The sequence below is a fragment of the Eschrichtius robustus genome, chromosome 8 (assembly GCF_028021215.1).
Source record: "Eschrichtius robustus isolate mEscRob2 chromosome 8, mEscRob2.pri, whole genome shotgun sequence".
Lineage (NCBI taxonomy): Eukaryota > Metazoa > Chordata > Mammalia > Artiodactyla > Eschrichtiidae > Eschrichtius > Eschrichtius robustus.
The window spans coordinates 129,222,095-129,242,415 of NC_090831.1; the positions used below are offsets into that span (position 1 = coordinate 129,222,095).

Below are 20,321 nucleotides of genomic sequence, written 5' to 3' on the forward strand. Positions count from 1 at the left end.
CCCTCGTTAGCAAGGGTCCTCAGTACCTGGGGGTGACGCCTCCTACCCTTGAGGGACACCAGGATCCTCACAGTTCAAAAGCGTAATTAATATTTTATTATCCTGGCGGTGAAAGTAGAATTTTTAAACCTGCAAAGTGTTTTCTTTTAATTACGGAGAAAAGTTCTTGGTTGTATGGGGTACCTTAACGAGTGTCTTTCCAGAGCAGGAATATAACAGCTGCTCTAGAACTCCCAGATACTTACTTCTTTCTTTTCTTTTGACCGCGCCGTGCGGCATACGGGACTCTAGTTCCCCGACCAGGGATCGAACCCGTGCCTCCTGCAGTGGAAGCGCAGAGTCTTAACCACTGGACCGCCAGGGAAGTCCCAATATTTACTTCTTGTGGGTAGAAATGGGAGTGTGGGTTTTGTTACTTTGGCTGTGGAGACGTGAGTGCTTTATCGTCTGGAGACCTTCCGGTGGGCACAGTGGGAGGAGCAGAGCAGCCTCTGTGGAGCCTGAGCTGGGGGGGGGGGGTGGGGGGTGGCCTGGGGGGCAGCGGTCGCTGCACAGAGTCGCTGCCACACCGTGGTGGGTTTCTGGACGCCCAGTGAGGAAAACAGGATCGAGCAGGGAACTCTCACCCCCACCCGTCTAGGATCCTCGCAGGATTTCCGAAGTGAGAGAGCTGTTTTTGAAAATAAGGCTGTCAGACCCTCCGTGCGGGTTATCAGTTGCCATGAACAAGTAAAAACCTCTCCTTCGCTTCCAGGGCTGGTGGGACACCTCGTCCCCCTGGGTGGCAGTGGCGCAGGTGAGACCCGACACACAACGCGTGCCGTGTCGCTGAGGGTCAGGCAGCGGTGTGGACAGGGGTACGGGAGTGAGCAGTGCGGGAGGGTTTGAAATGAATCCCCTACACGTAGTTTCGCATAACCTGAAATGTCTCAAAAGAGAATAAATGGTTTTTTGCAAACAAATTCATGGATGCAGAATTCCATCCTACAGATCAGCGGTCCCTAGCACACAGTTGGCACTTAATAAATCTGCTAAATGACTAGGCACTGTATGTTGTACGTAGACTTGCACCGAAGATCAGATGTGTTTCCTGCCCTGCAGGAGCTTATCATAAAAATCAATAGTAGCCCCAGAGACCATGTTTTTCAACCCTCAGTTATTAATTCTGAAGCAAGCTACTAAATTAAATAGCATACTGCTATCGGCTTACATCCTTATTTTACATACCTTTTATTTTTCAAACTCTGAGGCTAGCATGATCTGAAATAATTAAAATTATCTCCTTGCTCAATTAGAGTGGCTTTAAAACAAGACATCTCTGATACAGTTTTTAGATTAAGTTATAAATGTTCACTTTAGAACTACCTGAAGATTGATAGAGATGCATTTGAAAAGCATTATTTTTTTTATTGATTCTTAATGTAGTAAATTACTGAAGTTATTTGGCCGCAAACAGAAACGGCCTGAGATGCGGCTCACATTGACTCTTCCGGTAGGGCCATGATTTGCATTAATTGCATTGCGACTGCACTTACTTATATTAAAAGGCTTCTACCATAATTAATCCTTTTTATTTCAAATCATTTTGGCACAATTTCTAGCTATAAACACTCATAAAAGACAGACAGTTGAAAAATGCGTTATAGGTTTTTTTTTTCCATATACCTATTGCTATTTTTTTCATGACAAGTAGTTATTGATATGCTTCTACGAACAAGTGTGGTGCAGCTGACTGAGAATTAAGGCCAGTATGAAAAACGCTAAGTGGATTATTTTGCATAAAAAATTGGCAGTTTTTGAAGTTGTATAATTAACCTGTGTTTAGAAAATACCTTGATTTATGCTTACATTTGTATCTCAGTTGCATACATTATGGAAATTTAATTTATAACCCATTTAGCTGATGCAATCATAGTTTTTAGTGCTATCATTTATTAGTGCTTGTATATTAAATGCTCTAAAGGTTTAAACCTGCCTCGTGTAAAAAATTATACCTATGCATTTACATTTTATGAGTCACAGTGGAATTTCTGTTTAAAATTCAGGTAGCTCTGATAGATTTAACAAACTTCACAGGTTTATTGTTACTAATGCAGAAATGGCAAACAATGACCTTATATATTGAACATCAGATGATTTACACTTTGAGTTTACTTTACAGTCCACTGTACAAATGAGGCTTTTCTTCCACACCTGGGATCAATCATGTCGTCTTCTGCAGAATGCTCTCCTTGGCTTTGAAGGCATCGTTCATTTAGAAGTAATGGGGTTTATAAGTGCTTCAGGTTAATAGTATTAGCCATTCTTAACTTGAAGCAAACCGTGGCTTCTCAAAACAGCTCTCTCTGTACATTATCAGTAGATGACTTAAGTGCCAGTTGCCATTTTATTACTCGTTCTCTAATTAAGAAGTCCTTTTATGCCATCTTTTCAAAATTAATTGGGTAATCATTAGTCTTCAAATCAAATAAAAGCACAGGGACGTAACACTCCAGTTTTCCTGGCACAGAACATCTGTGGTCTTCACTGGAGGGAGGGAAGGTGGGAGCCTGAACTCCTGAGACGCGGTGACCTCCCTCGGGAGTGTGGTTCAAGGTGCCTGTCAGTAGCTTTCTGAACATAAGCCAGTGCACTCTGGATGTTTACTTCTGGGAGGATGTTTCATAGCTGTTTTCTAGTTTCCTCCAGTCACGTTAGTGGGTGAGAGTGTAAAATGTGGGTCTCAGGGGGTATCTGAGCTTTCTCTGGACGTTTAGGGGGGAAGGGGGAAGCGTGCATATGAGTGCGTAAGACTGGTGTGTCTAAGGGTCAGTGATTATAGACTGCCTCCCGAGTATGAGATAGAACAGCGGTCCCCAACCTTTTGGGCACTAGGGACCAGTTTCGTGGAAGACAGTTTTTCCACGGGGCGGCGGGGAGGAGGGTAGGGTTGAGGCGGTAATGCGAGCGATGGCGAGCGGCAGGTGAGGCTTCGCCCGCCCCCCCCCGCCCGCCGCGCACCTCCTGCTGCGGTACCAGTCCGCAGCCCGGGGCTGGGGGACCCCTGAGATAGAGGGTTCAGTCGTGCAGCAGTGCTGGAAGCTGTGACTACGGAAGGGTCCCTCCCACGGTGCACAGTGGCACAAGGCTGCCATCTTTAATGTGGGGAAGGTGGGAGGGGCAGTGCCAGCTCACTCTGGCGTTAGTTACGGCACACAGGTCTGTCTCACTAAACCCTGTGCTTAGCCTTTCGCGTGTGTGGGTGTGGCCAGGTGGGTGGCCTCTTGGAAGAGTGACTTCTGAAGTGAGTTTCATGGCTGAGTGATCACCCCTTAGATTAACTTTTGCTTTATTTTAGTTGCATGCATAGCAATAGCACTGAATCCTCAAACAGTGGTTTGAAAAAGATCTGAGTGTGTCACAAGGCATAGCTGATGGTAGTGGTCGCTAAGGCAGAGTTAGTCCAGCCCTCACGCCCTGTCTGTCTGTCCTTCTGGGGTCACAGACTGCCCTGCAAACAGAGAAAGGTCCATGATCCCCTGCGCTCAAGGCGACGCTTCCAGCTCCGCATTTACCAAGCGAGGGACTGACACCCCTTCTCCCCTGAGAGCGGGGGTGACTACAGTCATGGGAGCTTCTCAGAGGATCCGTGTCTCTGCAGATTAGATGTATTCTAACAAAAGTGGCCTTTGTGGGGGAAATCCAGATTTCCCCTTGACTTGCACATAAGAATCACTTTTACCTTACAGTCAGTTGGATTTTCCAGGGGGCCAAATGGAAATGCGGACACTGATGTTGCCTGCTTAGCAGAACGCCTGTTATGTAGCAAGCATTCAATAAGTGGTAACTGTTATTTTCATTAGAACTTTTTTTTTTTTTTAAGTTTTATTTATTTATTTATTTATTTATTTATGGCTGTGTTGGGTCTTCGTTTCTGTGCGAGGGCTTTCTCTAGTTGCGGCAAGTGGGGGCCACTCTTCATCGCGGTGCGTGGGCCTCTCACTATCGCGGCCTCTCTTGTTGCGGAGCACAGGCTCCAGACGCGCAGGCTCAGTATTTGTGGCTCACGGGCCTAGTTGCTCCGTGGCATGTGGGATCTTCCCAGACCAGGGCACGAACCCGTGTCCCCTGCATTGGCAGGCAGACTCTCAACCACTGCGCCACCAGGGAAACCCTCATTAGAACATTTTTGACAAGAAGGATTTGTTGGGGCTTCTAAGTCATCTGCTACAATAAAATAATAACGCTTCTGAAAATTTTACAGCACATTTCTGATTCCTTGTTGCATTTTACAGCCTCAGGCCATAGGGATATTTATCATGCCAGGTGAACCCTGACATTATATTGGAAAACTTTATATAATTGTATTTCCTACCCTCTTTTGCTGGAGAATCTCTGGAGATTAATATAGTAATACTAACACTTAATGTAATCCAACACCACTGGTCATCAGGGAAATGTAATTTAAAACCACAATGAGATTCCCCCGTTGCACCAACCAGAATAACTAAACTTCAAGAGTGACAGTACTAATAACTGGTGAGAATGTAGACCAGTTAGAACCTTCCTACATTGCTGGTCATGGCGAAAAGAAATTGTATTTTGGAAGACAGCACGTCAGTGTCTAATATAGTTAAACCTACCTCGTGTTCCAGTACTTCCACTGTCACCCAACCTGCTCAAGTGTATAATAAAGAGAAATCAGAGCACAGACCCACAGAAAGGCAGGCCAGTGACTGATACAGCAGCTCTATGATCGTAGCCGAGACTGGAGACCACTCACGTGTCCATCGTCGGGTGACTAGGTAGAGCTGTTAACAGCAGTAACATAGGTGAATCTCTAAAACAGTAGGTTGTGGGGAGACAGATATAAAAGAACACAGACTGTATAGCCCCAGTTATGAAGCTCCAGAACTGGCGAAACTTACCTGTGGTGGCAGTAGAGTGAGGGTTAGCCTGAGGGAGGGAGGGTGTTGACTTGAGGGCTGCGGGGACGCGGGGTTTGGGGAGGGGTGTGAACGTTCTCTGTCGTGAGCTGAACGGTCGTTACACAGCTGGGAGCAAGTACTGGCACGTTGTACGTTTCACTTTATGTAAGTTATACCTTAATATGAATAGTTGCAAAAATCATTACACATTGCCATCCTTAGACGTAAAGGTAGACAGTAACTTACAGTGAAAACACTGATCTGGGCATCAGGCAATCTGGGTTTTGACACCAGTTTTGCTGCCTCCTAACTCAATATCTGGACAAATCTCCAGAGTTCTAAGGCCCAATTTCTTCATTTTACAATATGTGTTGGCAAACTACAGCCTGTGGGCCTATAGCCTGCCACCTATTTTTGTATGGTCACCGAGCTAAAAATACTTTTTTTCCCTCCCATTTGATGGTTGAAAAAAAAATCTAAAGAAGAATAATATTTCTTGACATTGGAAATTTCATGAAACCCAACTTTGGCGCATAGCTGCCCTCATTCCTTCACACACTGTGCTCCTTTTGTGCTACAAAGGCAGAGTGGAGGGGTGGTCACCGAGGTGGTCTGGCCTGCTATTGCGGGTAGAATTTTGACCCCCAAAAAGATATGCTCAAGTCTTAATATCCTGTACCTATGATGCGACATTGGGAAAGATGAGTCTTTGCATATGTAGTCAAGCTCGGGTGAGGTCATATTGGGTAGAGTGGGTCCCAGAATCTAGTGACTGGCATCTTCATAAGAGAAAGGAGAGGGAGATTCGGACACAGAGAGCGAACGCACACAAGGGGAGAGCAGCACGTCCAGAGGCAGAGGCTGGAGGGGCACAGCAACAGGCCAGGGCCCAGCAAGGTGCCGGCAACACCGCAGCTGGAAGAGGCAGGAAGGACCCTCCCCTAGCGCCTGCCCAGAGAGCGTGGCCCTGCTGCCACCTTGATTTCAGGCCTTCAGACTGGTAGACAGTAAGTTTCTGTTGTTTGAAGCCACCCAGTCTGTGGTGCTTTGTTACAGCAGCCCTAGGAGACCGATACACCTGCAAAACACTTCACGGAAAGCACCTGGCAGGCTCTTGTAGCATGAAGGCTGTGGCTCTTAAAAATCCCCATTGGCATTTCAGCCCTAAAATTCTTTGGTAGTCTGTTCTAGAAGTTTCTACATAGTGAATGTATGCATTGAATGCTTGAACTGTGGCCTGGCACGTGGTAAACGCTCACCAAATACTAGCTTCCACCATCCTCCTCCTCCTCATGGAGAAGAAGTGGCTGCTATCTTAGGATTCTGTTAAATATCAAATTGGACATACATTTTCTTATTTTTAGAAAGTATGAAAGAAGAGTTCCTGTGAAATGCTGATCAGTGGTCTCTGTTCTCATTTGAAGGCTCTCTATGAAAATATGCTGGTGGAACTGCCCTTTGCTGGCTTTTTCCTGTCCAAGCTGCTTGGAACCAGCGCGGACGTGGACATCCACCACCTGGCTTCCTTGGACCCCGAAGTGTATAAGAACTTGCTTTTTCTCAAGAGCTACGAAGGTGACGTGGAGGAGCTGGGGCTGAACTTCACTGTGGTGAACAACGACCTCGGAGAGGCACAGGTGAGTCGGGGCTCTGGTGTGCAGAGACGTTTGCGTTCTTCTGTATGAGCTTGTGCACATTTTCGTTGGAAGAGTCCCCGGGGCTGAGAGTAGAGCTGGGGGAGTTCTGGTGGTGAGTGCAGCCCTCGCCACCCCTCGCGGTGCCAGGCTGCCAGGCACAGCAGCCGTCCTCCTGTGAAGGTCACTCGCGTGGCTGTGAGTTAACCTTGCCTCTGGCCTCATTTTTGGAGCCTTGCGGGTAGGTGGGGCTCCCTTGTTCCTCATCCACGCCGAGTGGCCCTCGGCAGCTCTAACGCGGGTCGCAGACCTTCACTATCCATCTGGGTGCTCCTGTTATTTTTATCCTTAAAAAAAGTAAATAACATACTAGAGAGTCAAGCTAAGTTGTTGAATAGCTGCTTTACTGAGATACAATCCATGTACCATAAATTCGGCCCTGTAGCCTGTACAAGGCAGGTTAGTACGACCAGCTCCAGCATCCACGTTTAGGACACTGTTATCACCACGGAGACACCGTGTGCCCAGCAGCAAGTCCCGCCCGTCCCCAGTCCAGGCAAGCACTGGCCCACCGCCTGTCCCTGTGCCCCTGTCTCTTCTGGATGTTTTTCACACCTGGAACCTTAGGGCGTGTGGCCTCTGGTGCCTGGCTTCGTTTACTGGGTGTTGCAGGTGTACTTCACTCCCTTTTCTGGCCAAATGATGTATGGATATACCACATTTTCTTTACCAGTTGATAGGTGTTTGGGTTATTTCCACTTTTTGGCTCTTAGGAATAATACTGCTATGAACGCTCATGTAAACCATACATACTGAACGATTAAACACCCGGGATTTGCTTCGGATGTCGTGAGAACAGGGCCAGTAGGTGAAGGCACAGGTGGCCTAGATTGGCCGCGAGGTGGCGCTTGCTGAAGCCGGTGGTGGAGGTGGGCGTGGGGGTCGTCGTACCATCTGTCTACCTGAACACGTGCGCAGATGATGCCACAGTCTGCAGACCTTTAAAAGATGCACACAGGCAAATCGAATTGTTTGAGCGCTTTGGAAGTCATATTTGTTAATATCTCATTGGATTTTTGAAGTAACCAACTTGTACTGTAATGCTGATTGGGTCATCGTGTTTCCGGTTACTTTTAAGTGCCTCTTGCTTCCTTTGTGCAATAATATCCAGTTAATTCTGGATAAAATAAGGAAGATAATGAGTGACCCTAAAGGTTAAGCATTAATTCACTTGGAATTTAAGACTGTAGAGCAATTTTGACTAACTGAAGGATAAACGCAATTTTTTCTCCCTGATTAAAATAGTTCCATGTAGCATTTTCGCTTTATATTTCTCCGTATCAATTAATTTCTCTTTTCCTATTAGCTATACTCCATCACTGCTATTCCCATTTTCGGAAGTCTTTTCTCCGTTCTGCCGTTTAATATGAACGCTTTATTTGGTAAGAGTTTAAGTGAACTGTGTACATAAAATATAACTATATTATGTTACAGTTTCATTTAACATTCTAATGAGGATGGATTGTGATGAATTTAACTTTCTGGTCATGTAATATGTTAATGAGATACACTAACATACTAGGAGAAATGATAGGATAGAAATCAAATGTTTAAGAGTCGTCATGACCTGATGTCTCTTTGAAACTTTAAAATCATCTTACTACGTGTATATTTATATTTTCAGTCAGATTAAAAACATTCTAACTCTTAAAAAAAAAGAGTAACCAACCGTGCTTTTCTGACTTACAGTTGGTTTTCGTAGAAGTTGTCTCTTCCGCAGGAGAGATGCATCTTTTCTGCTCCTCTTATGTAGATGGATAATCTTTTCTGAATCTAGTAGTTGGACTTTAACTATGAAAGTATTATCTTTAAACTTTGTAATTGCTTCTCTAAATTTCTGTTATTCCTTGGTTTCTAATCCAGGCTTTCAAAGGTTATCAGCTTTGCCAGCTTAAAAGTAACTGTGTGTTCAGCAGGTCCTTAGTGTCCCATCCAGGCAGCCTGAAACGTGCACTGACCCCACAGGTGACTGACCCCTGGGGCGCAGCGCTGACTGTTTATTTTGGTGACCACGTACGCTGACCCCGTCTGGATCGACGCGGCTTTGGGTTTTTTTCTGTGGTGTCGCCTACTTGCCTCTCCATGCCTGTTCTTCCCTCCTTCATCATTCAGGAGGGGTTGGTGGCGCTCTGTGTGCCAGCCAGTGGGCTGTGAGGAGGAGATTGCCTTTAACTGTAAGAGCACACTCATTCTAACTAGAGGCAGATACGATCTGCGTTGTGAGATCTGTAGTTTAGTAGTAGCTCAAAAGGAGTGCTCCCATCCCAGTAGGTCAGGGAGGGCTGCCTGGAAGAGGCTCTGGGTGGGTGATGAGGTGTCACCAGGTAGGTGAACAGGTTGATTTGGAAGAGGCTGAAGTTTCAGAGGCTTGGAGGAGAGTAGGTAGACAGAGCCGAGAAGCCTGGGCTTTATCCTCTCGTCCGTGGAGAACCTTTTAGGGCCTTGGGCTTTAGGAAGGCTAAACTTACACTCAGGAAGAGAGCCGATGTTTCATTCCTTAACTGATTTAGGGTATTTCGGGGTAAGAGAGCCTAACAGGTGCGTTTCAGAGCTAGTAGGAAAAGTAATGATAAGACACTTGCGCCTCCTGTCAGCGGAAGCTGAGGTTCTGGTTCTGTGAGTCAGGGCAGGTCCTGGGGATTCTCTGGGTCAGGTGGTTCCAGAATTCAGAGAAACCACAGTTTGATTAAGCAGTGAAAAAAAGTTTTTAATGAGAGGAGTTTGACCGTAATTTTCATTTGTAAAATTACGTTCTGTGGATCAGTGTCTTGGACTAAGTAGATTTTATTTGAGTCGGACGAGGGGTGGGGCAGGCAGGACTTACCAGAGTTTCTTCTTTTCCAGGCTGATGAACGTGCCGTTGTTGGATGTGTCACGTTTGTTTATCCATCTGTCGATGGACATTACAGTTGTTTCAGCTATCGTGAATAATGATGCCATGGCCGTCGCTGTATAAATATCTTTTGGGGTCCCTGTTGTCAGTTATTTTGGGTGTATACCTGAAAGTGGAACTGTTGGGTCATATGGCAGTTCTGTGTTTAACTTTTTGAGGACCCTCTGTACTGTTTTCACACGATTTTACATTCCCGCCAGCAGTGCCCAAGGGTTCCGATTTTTCCACATACTTGTCTGTACTTGTTATTTTCTGCTTTCTTTTCTCTCTGTTTTTAAAATAATAGCCCTCCTAGCGGGTGTGAAGTGCCGTTTCACTGTGGTGGTACATACAGTACACAGCGCTGTGCTGTAGTGCCGAGGGTCCCTCAGGAAAACTAAGAGATTTAGTATCTTTTCATTGGCTTCCCCCCTAGACTACAGAACTGTTCCGTGGTTTATTCTCCATCGTGATGTCTTCCAAAACTGAAGCAAAAAGCGTACACAAAGATTTATACATCCTGCTGTCTAAACCTTCTGGATATTTTTTAAATGATGATCTTTGTGGTTTTTGAGTTTTCAGTATGTTTCTTAGCCTTTAAAGCTACCTGTTTCAGAAATAAGTGTGGACTGAATCCTAAACAGGAATAAAGGAAATAATGCTTCCTGAGACCTCCTCCTTCCTCCTGCTTGGTCACGTCTGGGCATCTTTGAGAACTGGCATCGATGCTGTAAGATAAAAGGATGAGGGGTTGAGAACCATATTTCATTTGGTTGTTTTGTTTTGACCTCTTCTTCCATCTCATAGAGCTGAAATTTCAGCACTGCAAAATTGAGATGTTCTTTTAAAGACGGGATTTATTATCGTCAGAAGGAAACGTCAGCGTGCAGATAGTGAAGCCGGTGCTGCCTCGCTCCACCTAGTGGCGCGACTTAGAAGAAGCGAAATGAAAGCTTTGGGGCCGTCGCCGAGGCCTTTGCTAATGGGGGTGTTTCCCATCTTCCTTCTGAAGTAGACGGTAATGGTGAGATGTCGCATATGTAAGAGTTCCATTAAAGCGCCACTGATAATACTGGAATCTGCTAAAAGCAAAAGTGTGAAGTCAAGATGTTCCAGTTATTCATAGAAATTCCCACTGAGTAGAGAGATTATAGATGATAATGCATAAGAATCATTATACTGAAGAGTCTAATTGGAAAGATTAAAGTCACTGGTAAAGTACCTAATTTGGGGAGAGATCGTATGGATTTCTGTAGAAATATATAAAAATATATATATATATATATATATATATATATATATATATAGAAATATATAAAAACCTAGTTCTCATATACAGGTTTAGGTTTATAAAACATCATGATTTAGAGATTTGTAATATGCAAATACTTCATTATGTTGGCGGGTTATGTTAATGAATCTTCCCTTTTAAAATAATGGTGTTGCTCTCCAGTGTTTTCTGTAGTGTAATCAGTATGGCTTGCTTGGTAGCCTGCTCAGAAGTGAACCTGAAATTTTAGATGACTAATTTACGCACATATCTCCCTTGAGGAAAACGCTCAGGGTTTAAGATGGATCCATAAATAATCATCTGTTCTGTAGACGAGCACTGAACTTGACTCATGAGAGCCTGGCTAAAGCCCTGTTTTTGCTGCTTTGCTGTGAGACCTTGGGCGAGTCACAGACCCCCGTGCTCATCTTCAGAAGGGGATAAGCTGCCGTGAGGATGAAATGAGCCCCTGTGTGTGAGTGACGGGGTGGGGGGTGGGCAGAGGGGGCGGTGCCTGTGCACTCCCAGGGGCCGTAAGGTGTAGACGTCCAGGGCGGCAGAGAGGAGAGCTCTTGCTTTAAAGATTCCATGTTTAAAGATTTAAATATGCCCCTCAAAACGGAACTCTGAGGACAGATTTGACGTGATTTAAACATACATAGCTTTTTAGGTGTAGCCTGAGAGAGGAGTTTAAATTACCAGTGTAACCACTTTAAAGTTACTAGAAATGTCAGTGCTGTCTGATTAGTCAGGTAACGGGGGCTTTGGAAGCTCTTCAGACGATACCTTCACGGGTCCTTTTTCTTCCAGATCACACAGTACATCATCATTTATTATCTGCCTTTAATCCACTTAAAGGAAGGGGGGTGGTGTCTTAGCTGTGGAGACGGAACAGCCAGCTCCTGTGGCTCGGGTGACAGGAGGCCTGTTGGGAGAGCAGCACGGGAGGCAGCGCGGCCTCTCCCCAGAGCCCCTCCTCGGACCTGGCGGTTGCAGCACTGAGAACGTGAATTAGTGAGCAGTGAGCGTCATCTGATAAAGCTGCACAGCTTTGATAGCACTAGATGGCTGTGTGACCATCAGACAGGATAATTTAAGTAAAGCCATCACCAGATCCTAAACCAGCCCCTTCTGTAAAGTGATAAAACAACTGGGGTAAAATGCCATCGCCCAGAGGGAGGGGGTGTCTTTGCTGCACTTGGAATATAGTAACTACCAAGAGGCTAAAGGCTGTGAAGGAAATCATGGCGGGGTGGGGGGAGGGTATCAGTCATTTTCCCGTGGTCCATAATCTAAGCATTCCTCTGCTTTTACCCCGCAAGTTTGCCCGCTACTTCCTAGGCGTATTGAGCCTGTTTTGAATGTTACCCAGTTTCCACCGGCAGAAGTCCCCTTACGAAATAACTCCTCCACTCTGGAATGTCTTTATTCACTATTTTGGATGTATTTATATTTCTTTATCCTTGGCATACATTACCTCATCCACACGCCTTGAAAATGCATTTCTTTTGTTTAAGCGCTAGTAAACAAGGATTCTAAGTCTACTCTGGTAAATTAGGCTTCCATATTTGTAGCTGTCTGTGGAGTTTTGTCTAGTCAGCTTTGCTTATGTGAGTTTACATAGTCACAGTTCCAGGATGGACAAAGCAAGTATCACCGTGTCATAGAGTTCAGGGCCGGGTGACTTCTCTGTGGCACACACTGAAGTGCGGTGCGGGGCACCCGAGTCCGGGCTCCCCATCTCCGCTGCGGCTCATTCCCCCAACGCTCCAGGGTTGCTTCCCGGGGGTTCCTGACCCTGCGATTTTCTGAGTGTCGTTACACAGTGATAAAGAAGTTCTTTCTAATGCTTGCAGATACATGAGAAATGGAGTTATTTCTAGTGATTACCACTACCCTGTATGTCATATTCCAAGTACTTTATGGTAGTAATATGGAAACACAGAGAGAAATATATGCTACCTATATGTACAAGTAAGAATAATCATTTTACTACAACCTTAATTCCTTAAGCTGCGTTTTCTCCAGAATGAATCCCTTCTGACTCGTGCTGGTCATTCGGTTCATATCTTTGCACTTCGTGATTTCTTTTTTTTTTTAATTAATTTTTTTTATTGCCCTGTGTAATCTCATTTTTTTTTTTTTTTAACGGAATTGCCATGATGACATTGTAGCATCATTGCCTCGGCACTTTGGAGAAAGCTGGGGTGGTTAATGATCTTAAAGACAGAATAAGATGCCAGGCTCTGGAGGGTCCCATCAGAGGACTCGTCCACCTGTGAGGCCACACGGGCTGGTTTTCACTAAGAGTCTCGTGTACAGAGCAACACAGTCAGGTTCCCTTGAAACAGTTGCTCTTGCTCTTGTTTTACCCTGTACTTTGAGAAGCTTTTGACTCTCCCTTTAATATTCACAGGTGGTTGAGCTGAAACCGGGTGGCAAGGATATCCCGGTGAGCAGCGCCAACCGGATCGCGTACATCCACCTGGTGGCCGACTACCGGCTGAACAGGCAGATCCGCCGGCACTGCCTGGCGTTCCGGCAGGGCCTGGCCAACGTGGCGCGCCTCGAGTGGCTGCGCATGTTCGACCAGCAGGAGATCCAGGTCCACTTCTTGCGCCTGCGGGCACGGGTGTTTCCTGGCGGGAAAGGCCTTCTTCGGGCCTGCCTCCGGTTTTATAACCGGAACTTTTTTTTTTTTTTCCAGGTATTAATTTCCGGTGCACAAGTTCCCATAAGCCTGGAGGACTTAAAATCCTTTACAAACTATTCAGGTATGTTACCACTACTAGTTATTCATCCCTGAAAATGTTACAGATGGTCATATTTCCAGAGTAATTTCTAACATGCTTTTTTATATGGGTAATTCATTCATGATTTGAAACCCAGCCTGTATGGGGTTACAGGGAACTCCTCTTCCTGTCTCATTTCCCACCATCCCATTCCTCCCCTGCCCGTCCCCACCAGGAGTAACCACTCTTCTTGGTGTCTTTACATATTTACATATAAATACAAATTTCATTCTTATTTTCCTTGTTTGTATACACTATTCTGCAGCCTGCTTTTTCTTCTTCACAACTTACCTTATTAAGCCTCTTCTTATGGCCACTGGGTTGCTTCCAGTCTTCTGCTTTGAAAAATAGTGCTAGGCCAAAAAAAAAAGAAAAACCTAAAAACTGAACCTCATCAAAATAATTTACTTTTGATTAAATTAAACTTAAAAGTTTTTACTCTTCAAGAAAATGAAAAACCAAAAAGAAGATGTATAAATGGCCAATAAGCATATAGAAAGATGCTCAACAACATTAGTCATTAACGAAATAACAAAAGCATAACTAGGTTGTTCAGAGTTGGATTGGTGTACTCTTTGGGTGTTTGTGAGGTTTGTTTGTTTTTCTTTTTTTTCTTTTGGCCGTGCCACGCGTCATGCAGGATCTTAGTTCCCCAACCAGGGATCAAACCCATGCCCCGTGCAGTGGGAATGTGGAGTCTTAAGCACTGGACCACCAGGGAAGTCCCATAAACTTTATTTTATATACTTGGGAGCAGTGAAAAGGAAAAAAAAAATCATCCTTAAAACAACCACTATTATTTTGGTTTGTTTTCCTTAACCATAGTCTGCTATTCTGGTATTTTCAGGGTTTTTGGTAAAAATCAGCAGACTGATTTTAAAATTTATATGGAAATGTGAAGGACCTAAAATAGCCAAAACATTTTGTAGAAACAAAGTTGAAGGATTATCACTCTGATTTAAAACTTACTATAAAACCACAATAATTAAGACGTTGTGGAATTGGCACAAGGGTAGGCATTTTGATCAGTGGAACATAATTGGGAGTTCAGAAACAAATCCTTAGATTTACAGTTAATGATTTTTGACAGTTCACTGGTGCTGGAACAGTGTGCACATGGAAAAGAATGAGCTTAGACCTTGACCTCACCGCCGTATGCAGAAATGAATTCCACAGGATCAGAGACCTGTAGGTAAAAGCCGAAACTGTAAAACTTCTAAAAGAACATGCAGGAGAAAATCTTCATGACTTCTGGATTAGGCAGAGTTTTTAGTTGTACAGCAAAAGCATGATCCAGAGAAAAGAAATTGATAGAAATTTGGACTTTCTCAAAATTAAAGATTTTGTGCTTCAAAAGATACCATTAAAAAAGTGAAAAAAACAAGCCAGAGATTAAGAGAAAATATTTCCAAGTAATATATCTAATAATGGCTTATGTCCACAGTATATAAAGAACTTTTGCAACTCAATAATACAAACAACTGAATTTTAAAACATGGGCAGAAGATAAAGTGTTTCACTTAAGAAGATATATAAGAATGTCTGGTAAGCAAATAAGCACATGAACAGATGTTTAACACCATTAATTATTAGGGAAATGCAAATTAAATTCTGATGAGATACCACTACATACCCACTAGAATGACTGTTCTCAAAGAAGACAATACTAAGTGTTAGTACGTGAAGAAATTTGAACCCTCTTGACTGGTGGCAGTGTTAAATGGTAGAACCTCTTTGGAAAAGTTTACAGTTATATGAGAAGTTAATTGTAGAACAACTGGATTTTTGCAAAAGAGTGAGGCTGTACCCCCACCTCACACCATATGCAAAAATTAACTCAAAATGGATCAAGAACTTTAATGTAATACCTAAAACCATAAAACTCTTAGGAGAACACAGGAATAAATCTTCATGACCTTGGATTTGGCTGTGGGTTCTTAGATATGACACCAAAAGCAGGAGCAACACAAAAAAGTAAATAAATTGGACTTCATCAAAATTATAAGCTTTGTGCATCAAAGAACATTATTAAGAAAGTGAAAAGACAGCCTTCAGAATGGGAGAAGATATTTGGAAATCATATATCTGATGAGGGTCTGGTATCCAGAATGTGTAAAGAACCCTTACAACTCAACAAGAAGACAAGCCGGTTCAACGACGGGCAGAGTGCTTGAATAGACATTTCGCCAAAGAAGATATTACAAATAGCCAGTATGCTCAAAAAGATGTTCAGCATCACTAACCTCTATGGAAATGTAAACCAAAACCAGAGGGAGATATATTCACATCTATTAGGATGGCTGTTATTACACACACACACACACACACACACACACACACACACACACACACACACACACACACACACAGAAAATAACAAGTGTTGGCAAGGTTGTGGAGAAATTGGAACCCTCATTCATTGCTGGTGGGAATGTAAAGTAGCCAACATGGAAAATGGTTTGGTGGTTCCCCAAAAAGCTCAACATAGAATTACTATATAATCCAGCAATTCAGGACTTCCCTGGTGGTCCCGTGGTTAAGAATCCGCCTTCCAATGCAGGAGACGTGGGTTCAATCCGTGGTCGGGGAACTAAGATCCCGCATGCCTCACACCACAGCTAGGGAGTCTACGTGCCGCAGCTATTAAGCCCGCACACTCTAGAGCCCGTGCGCCACACCAAAAGATCCCACGTGTCGCAGTGAAGATCCCACGTGCCGCAACTAAGACCCGACGCAGCCAAACAAATAAATAAATATTAAAAAAATAATAATCCAGCAATTCTACGCCTAGGTCTATATCCAAAGGGATTGGAGGCAAGGACTGAAACGCCTGTGTTCATGCAACATTGTTCACAGGAGCCAAAAGGTGGAAACAACCCCAGTGTCCACCTACAGATGAGGGATAAACAAATGTGTTGTAGACATACAATGGGAATATTATTAAGTCTTAAAAAGGAATGACGTTCAAATGCACGCTACAACGTGGATGAATCTTGAAAACATTATGCTAAGTGAAATAAGCCAGACACAAAAGGACAGATACTGTATGATTCAACTTCTATGAAATACCTGGAAGAGGCAAATTCCTAGTCACTGAAAGTAGATGAGAGGTTACCAGGGGCTGGGGAGGAGGCACAGGAAGTTACTGCCTAGTGGTTGTAGGAGTGTCTGCTTGGGGTGATGAAAACGTTTGGGTTGGAAACAGCAGCGATGGTTGCACAACAATGTGAATGTAATTAACACCCTTGGATTATACACCTGAAAATGGTTTAAATGGTGAATTTCATGTTACATATTTTACGACAATTTTAAAAAGAAACCTATCCAGACTCCTCTGTTCTGTTGAGTGCTGTTTCCCAACCTTTCCTCCCAGGTAAATTTTGAGAAGGTTTTGGAAATGGATCCGTAGTGAAAGTTGCACAGCACCGTGAGTGCAATTTCGTTTAGTGAAACATCTTTAAAAGCACCCTGAGAGACAGACCAGATCATGGTTGTCTATGGGGTGGACATGGGGGTTTTTGAGGAAATGGATATGTTTTAAAACTGGATTGTGGTGATGGTTTCAGAACCATACATTTACTAAAGTAAATTACGTACATCCATGTGTGTATATTTATATGTATATAAATGTGTGCATGTGTCTCCCCTTTCTGTCATTAATTTGTATTGCTCTAAATTTGAACTCTAAAGGCAGATAATACCTAAGGTCACATTGTCCTCACTATCAAGTCTTCTGTTGAAAAGAATGAAATCAATCCAAGCTTTCCTTTGCCAAGAAGTGGTCTTGGCTTCTTTGCGTTATCCTGTCTGCACTGAAAGCGTATGCCTTTAATGATCCTAGCTATTCCTATTCTAGTAAATAGGTTTAAAATATTACCATATTCATTTTGGTGCCAATTAATGCACTTAAGATATTTTATTGATGATACTTCTGTAGTATGTTAACAATGAGGGAACAACATACAGCAATTATTTCAGTTTTAGGAAGCACTTAACTAGATTAAAAGCTGTAGGTAGCAGATATCCCACTTCAGAACAGTGGTCTAATTGAGTGCTGGGGTTGGTTGGTAACCATGGTCTCTACCTTGTTGTTGGAAGGATGGGTGATAAAACAAATTTAGATACTAAGATGTGTTGGCAAAGTAACTAGCTCTATTAAAAATAAAAATCCCAATGTTTCTGCTATCTCTAGGTGTGTGACAATCATGTAAATCCTTTGTTATTTAGGGTTTGCTACTCAACAGAGGCTGATTTTTAACCCCTAGCAGAGTTCTTAAAACTCAGACCCCTTTGCAGCATCTTTTGCTGCCAGGGTTCATCTTGTAGCTGCAGGGTGTTTGTTCCTCATTCTGGCCTTTGGTACTTTACCTTCTGAAGCTTCTCTCCCTGCTGTGTACTTGCCCATCATCTACCAGGACAGAATAAAGGTGTTTCTCTAGAGTCGGCTTTCAGCCATGAGCTGAGAGAAGAAAAGACTGTTCATCACTAGACAGGCACGACGAAAAGGAATCACTCTTATAAGTTTGTTCCTCTGGTGCCTTTAGGAGAATCTTGCTTCTGTGGTTACCTCGTTTTTAATAAAAACGTCTGTTCCTTTTGTCATAGGAGGCTATTCTGCTGACCACCCCGTAATCAGAGTCTTCTGGAGAGTTGTGGAAGGGTTCACGGATGAGGAAAAGCGCAAACTGCTCAAGTTTGTGACAAGCTGCTCCCGCCCCCCTCTCTTGGGGTTTAAGGTACACAAGCTCGCCGCAGCTGGCTTTAAACACCAACTTGTAACTAAGAAGGCCAGCAGGGTAGCAGATGGGGCTGAATGAAGTAGTGCGTACACATTGTTTTCAGAGAATAGTATTGACAGTGTGTCAAAACACCTGGTTTATTATTTTGGTACTATGTTTTTAGCCTCATTAACTGAGTATTTCAGCTCCATCACTGAAGGATTGGTTATTATCTGTGTATCCTGGTGCTGGTTTCATCTGGGGTTTTTTTCCCTGCGTTCGCAGTGTCGACCTGTTGCTGTGAGGGTTGTCACTGTGCTGGGGGTTAGAAGCGAGGAGCTGTTGCAGCCGGGCTGGCGCACTGTGCCGTGCGTGAATGATCAGTGTCACGCGTCTGTGCGGCTCAGGCTGGTTTCACTTTTGAACTGAAAAAAACACAGGCTACGAATGTTGATGTCGGGTGTTTGGGAAGAATGATGCATGAGCAGTAGTATATTTTTTCCTAGTTGCTCACTGTTACTTATTTCATGTTACCTGGCCTTACTGTGTCGTTTCTGGTAATTCATGTTGATCTCATATAAACTGGCTTAATATTCTTCGCAATTAAAATTGGTCATGGGGGGCTTCCCTGGTGGCGCAGTGGTTAAGAATCCGCCTGCCAGTGCAGGGGACACGGGTTCGAGCCCTGGTCCGGGAAGATCCCACCTGCCGCAGAGCAACTAAGCCCATGAGCCACAACTACTGAGCCTGCGCTCTAGAGCTCGCGAGCCACAGCTACTGAGCCTGTGTGCCTAGAGCCCGTGCTCAGCAACAAGAGAAGCCACCGCAATGAGAAGCCCATGCACTGCAGCGAAGAGTAGCCCCCGCTCGCCACAACTAGAGAAAGCCCACACGCAGCAACAAAGACCCAACGCAGCCAAAAATAATAAATAAATAAATTTATAAAAAAGATAAAATAAAATTGGTCATGGGACAGTTTATATTTTCCTTATTCCTAGTAAAAGAAATAAAGCTATATTTAATAGTTTAAAGAGGCACATCAATGGTATATATAACATAAAATAATATCAAGTTAGGTAAACATTGTATATCGCGTCTGCTTGTGAAACCTACTGGATTGGCATTCACTTTCCAATAACCTTGCATTGGACACTGAGTTATGTATCGGTTGTTCTTTTCTTCAACTTTTTACTTTGAAATTATTTAAAATGTATAGAAAAGTTGCAAGAATTGAACAAAGAACTTATTAACCCACTTTGACCCATTGTTAACATTTTGACACATTTGTTTTATCATTCTCTCTATATACGTATATTTCTTCTCTGAATCATTTGGGAGTAAAAGCTGAAGACGTCATGTTTCTTACACATTTTTCCGACCACCTCAGTACCCTCTTACACAGCCACAGTTAAGTGATCAAAAGTAAGGAACGCGCAGTGATGTCCTGAGCTTGTCTGAGCCTCTGCTTCACAGAGTGTGGTCCTGAGACCAGCAGTCTCAGCACCACCTGGGACCTTGTCGGAGTTAAAACATTCTCAGGCCTCGCCCAGACCCCCTGAATCCACTCAAGGAGGGGGCTCAGCCCTCCTGTTTGCACCTGCCCCTCGGTGTCCAGAGCACCTGCAGTGGCCCAGCCGTCCCGCAGTGTCCTCCGTGGACTTTGACTTCCCTGGTCTGCAGTCCAGCCCGAGGCTGCACGCTGTGTTTACTGGCCGGTTTCCTCCAGCCTTTGTTTAGCATTTTCAGCGGGTCCTGGCACGTTATCCGAGAATATCCCTCAGTACAGTGGAGCAGTTCCACTCCTGGGAACGAGCGGACTCACGTGTGTTCACACAGTTCTCACGGGATCGCTCAGAGCAATATGACTGATAATGAACAAAAACTGAAACAGTCCAAATGCCCATAAACTGGTCATGGATAAACAGAATGTAGTCTCTCCGGGCAACGGGATACATTCAGAAATTGAAAAGAATGGATTGCTGATACGGACTACCACGTGTGTGAGCATTGAAAACATTGTGCTGAGTGAAAGGACTCAGACAATGGACTACAGACTGTGTGATTCCTT

General features: G+C 44.0%; 1 protein-coding gene across 4 annotated transcripts in view; it reads left to right on the plus strand.

The window, feature by feature from the left end:
* Positions 1–20,321, plus strand: part of UBE3C (ubiquitin protein ligase E3C) — a 118,053-nt gene that overhangs the window by 88,905 nt on the left and 8,827 nt on the right. For all 4 annotated transcript variants that reach the window (XM_068549769.1, XM_068549770.1, XM_068549771.1 and 1 more), the window contains 4 exons: positions 6,332–6,544; positions 13,160–13,348; positions 13,451–13,517; positions 18,141–18,271. In XM_068549769.1, coding sequence (XP_068405870.1) covers positions 6,332–6,544; positions 13,160–13,348; positions 13,451–13,517; positions 18,141–18,271 — 600 coding nt within the window. The remainder of the gene's footprint in view (positions 1–6,331; positions 6,545–13,159; positions 13,349–13,450; positions 13,518–18,140; positions 18,272–20,321) is intronic.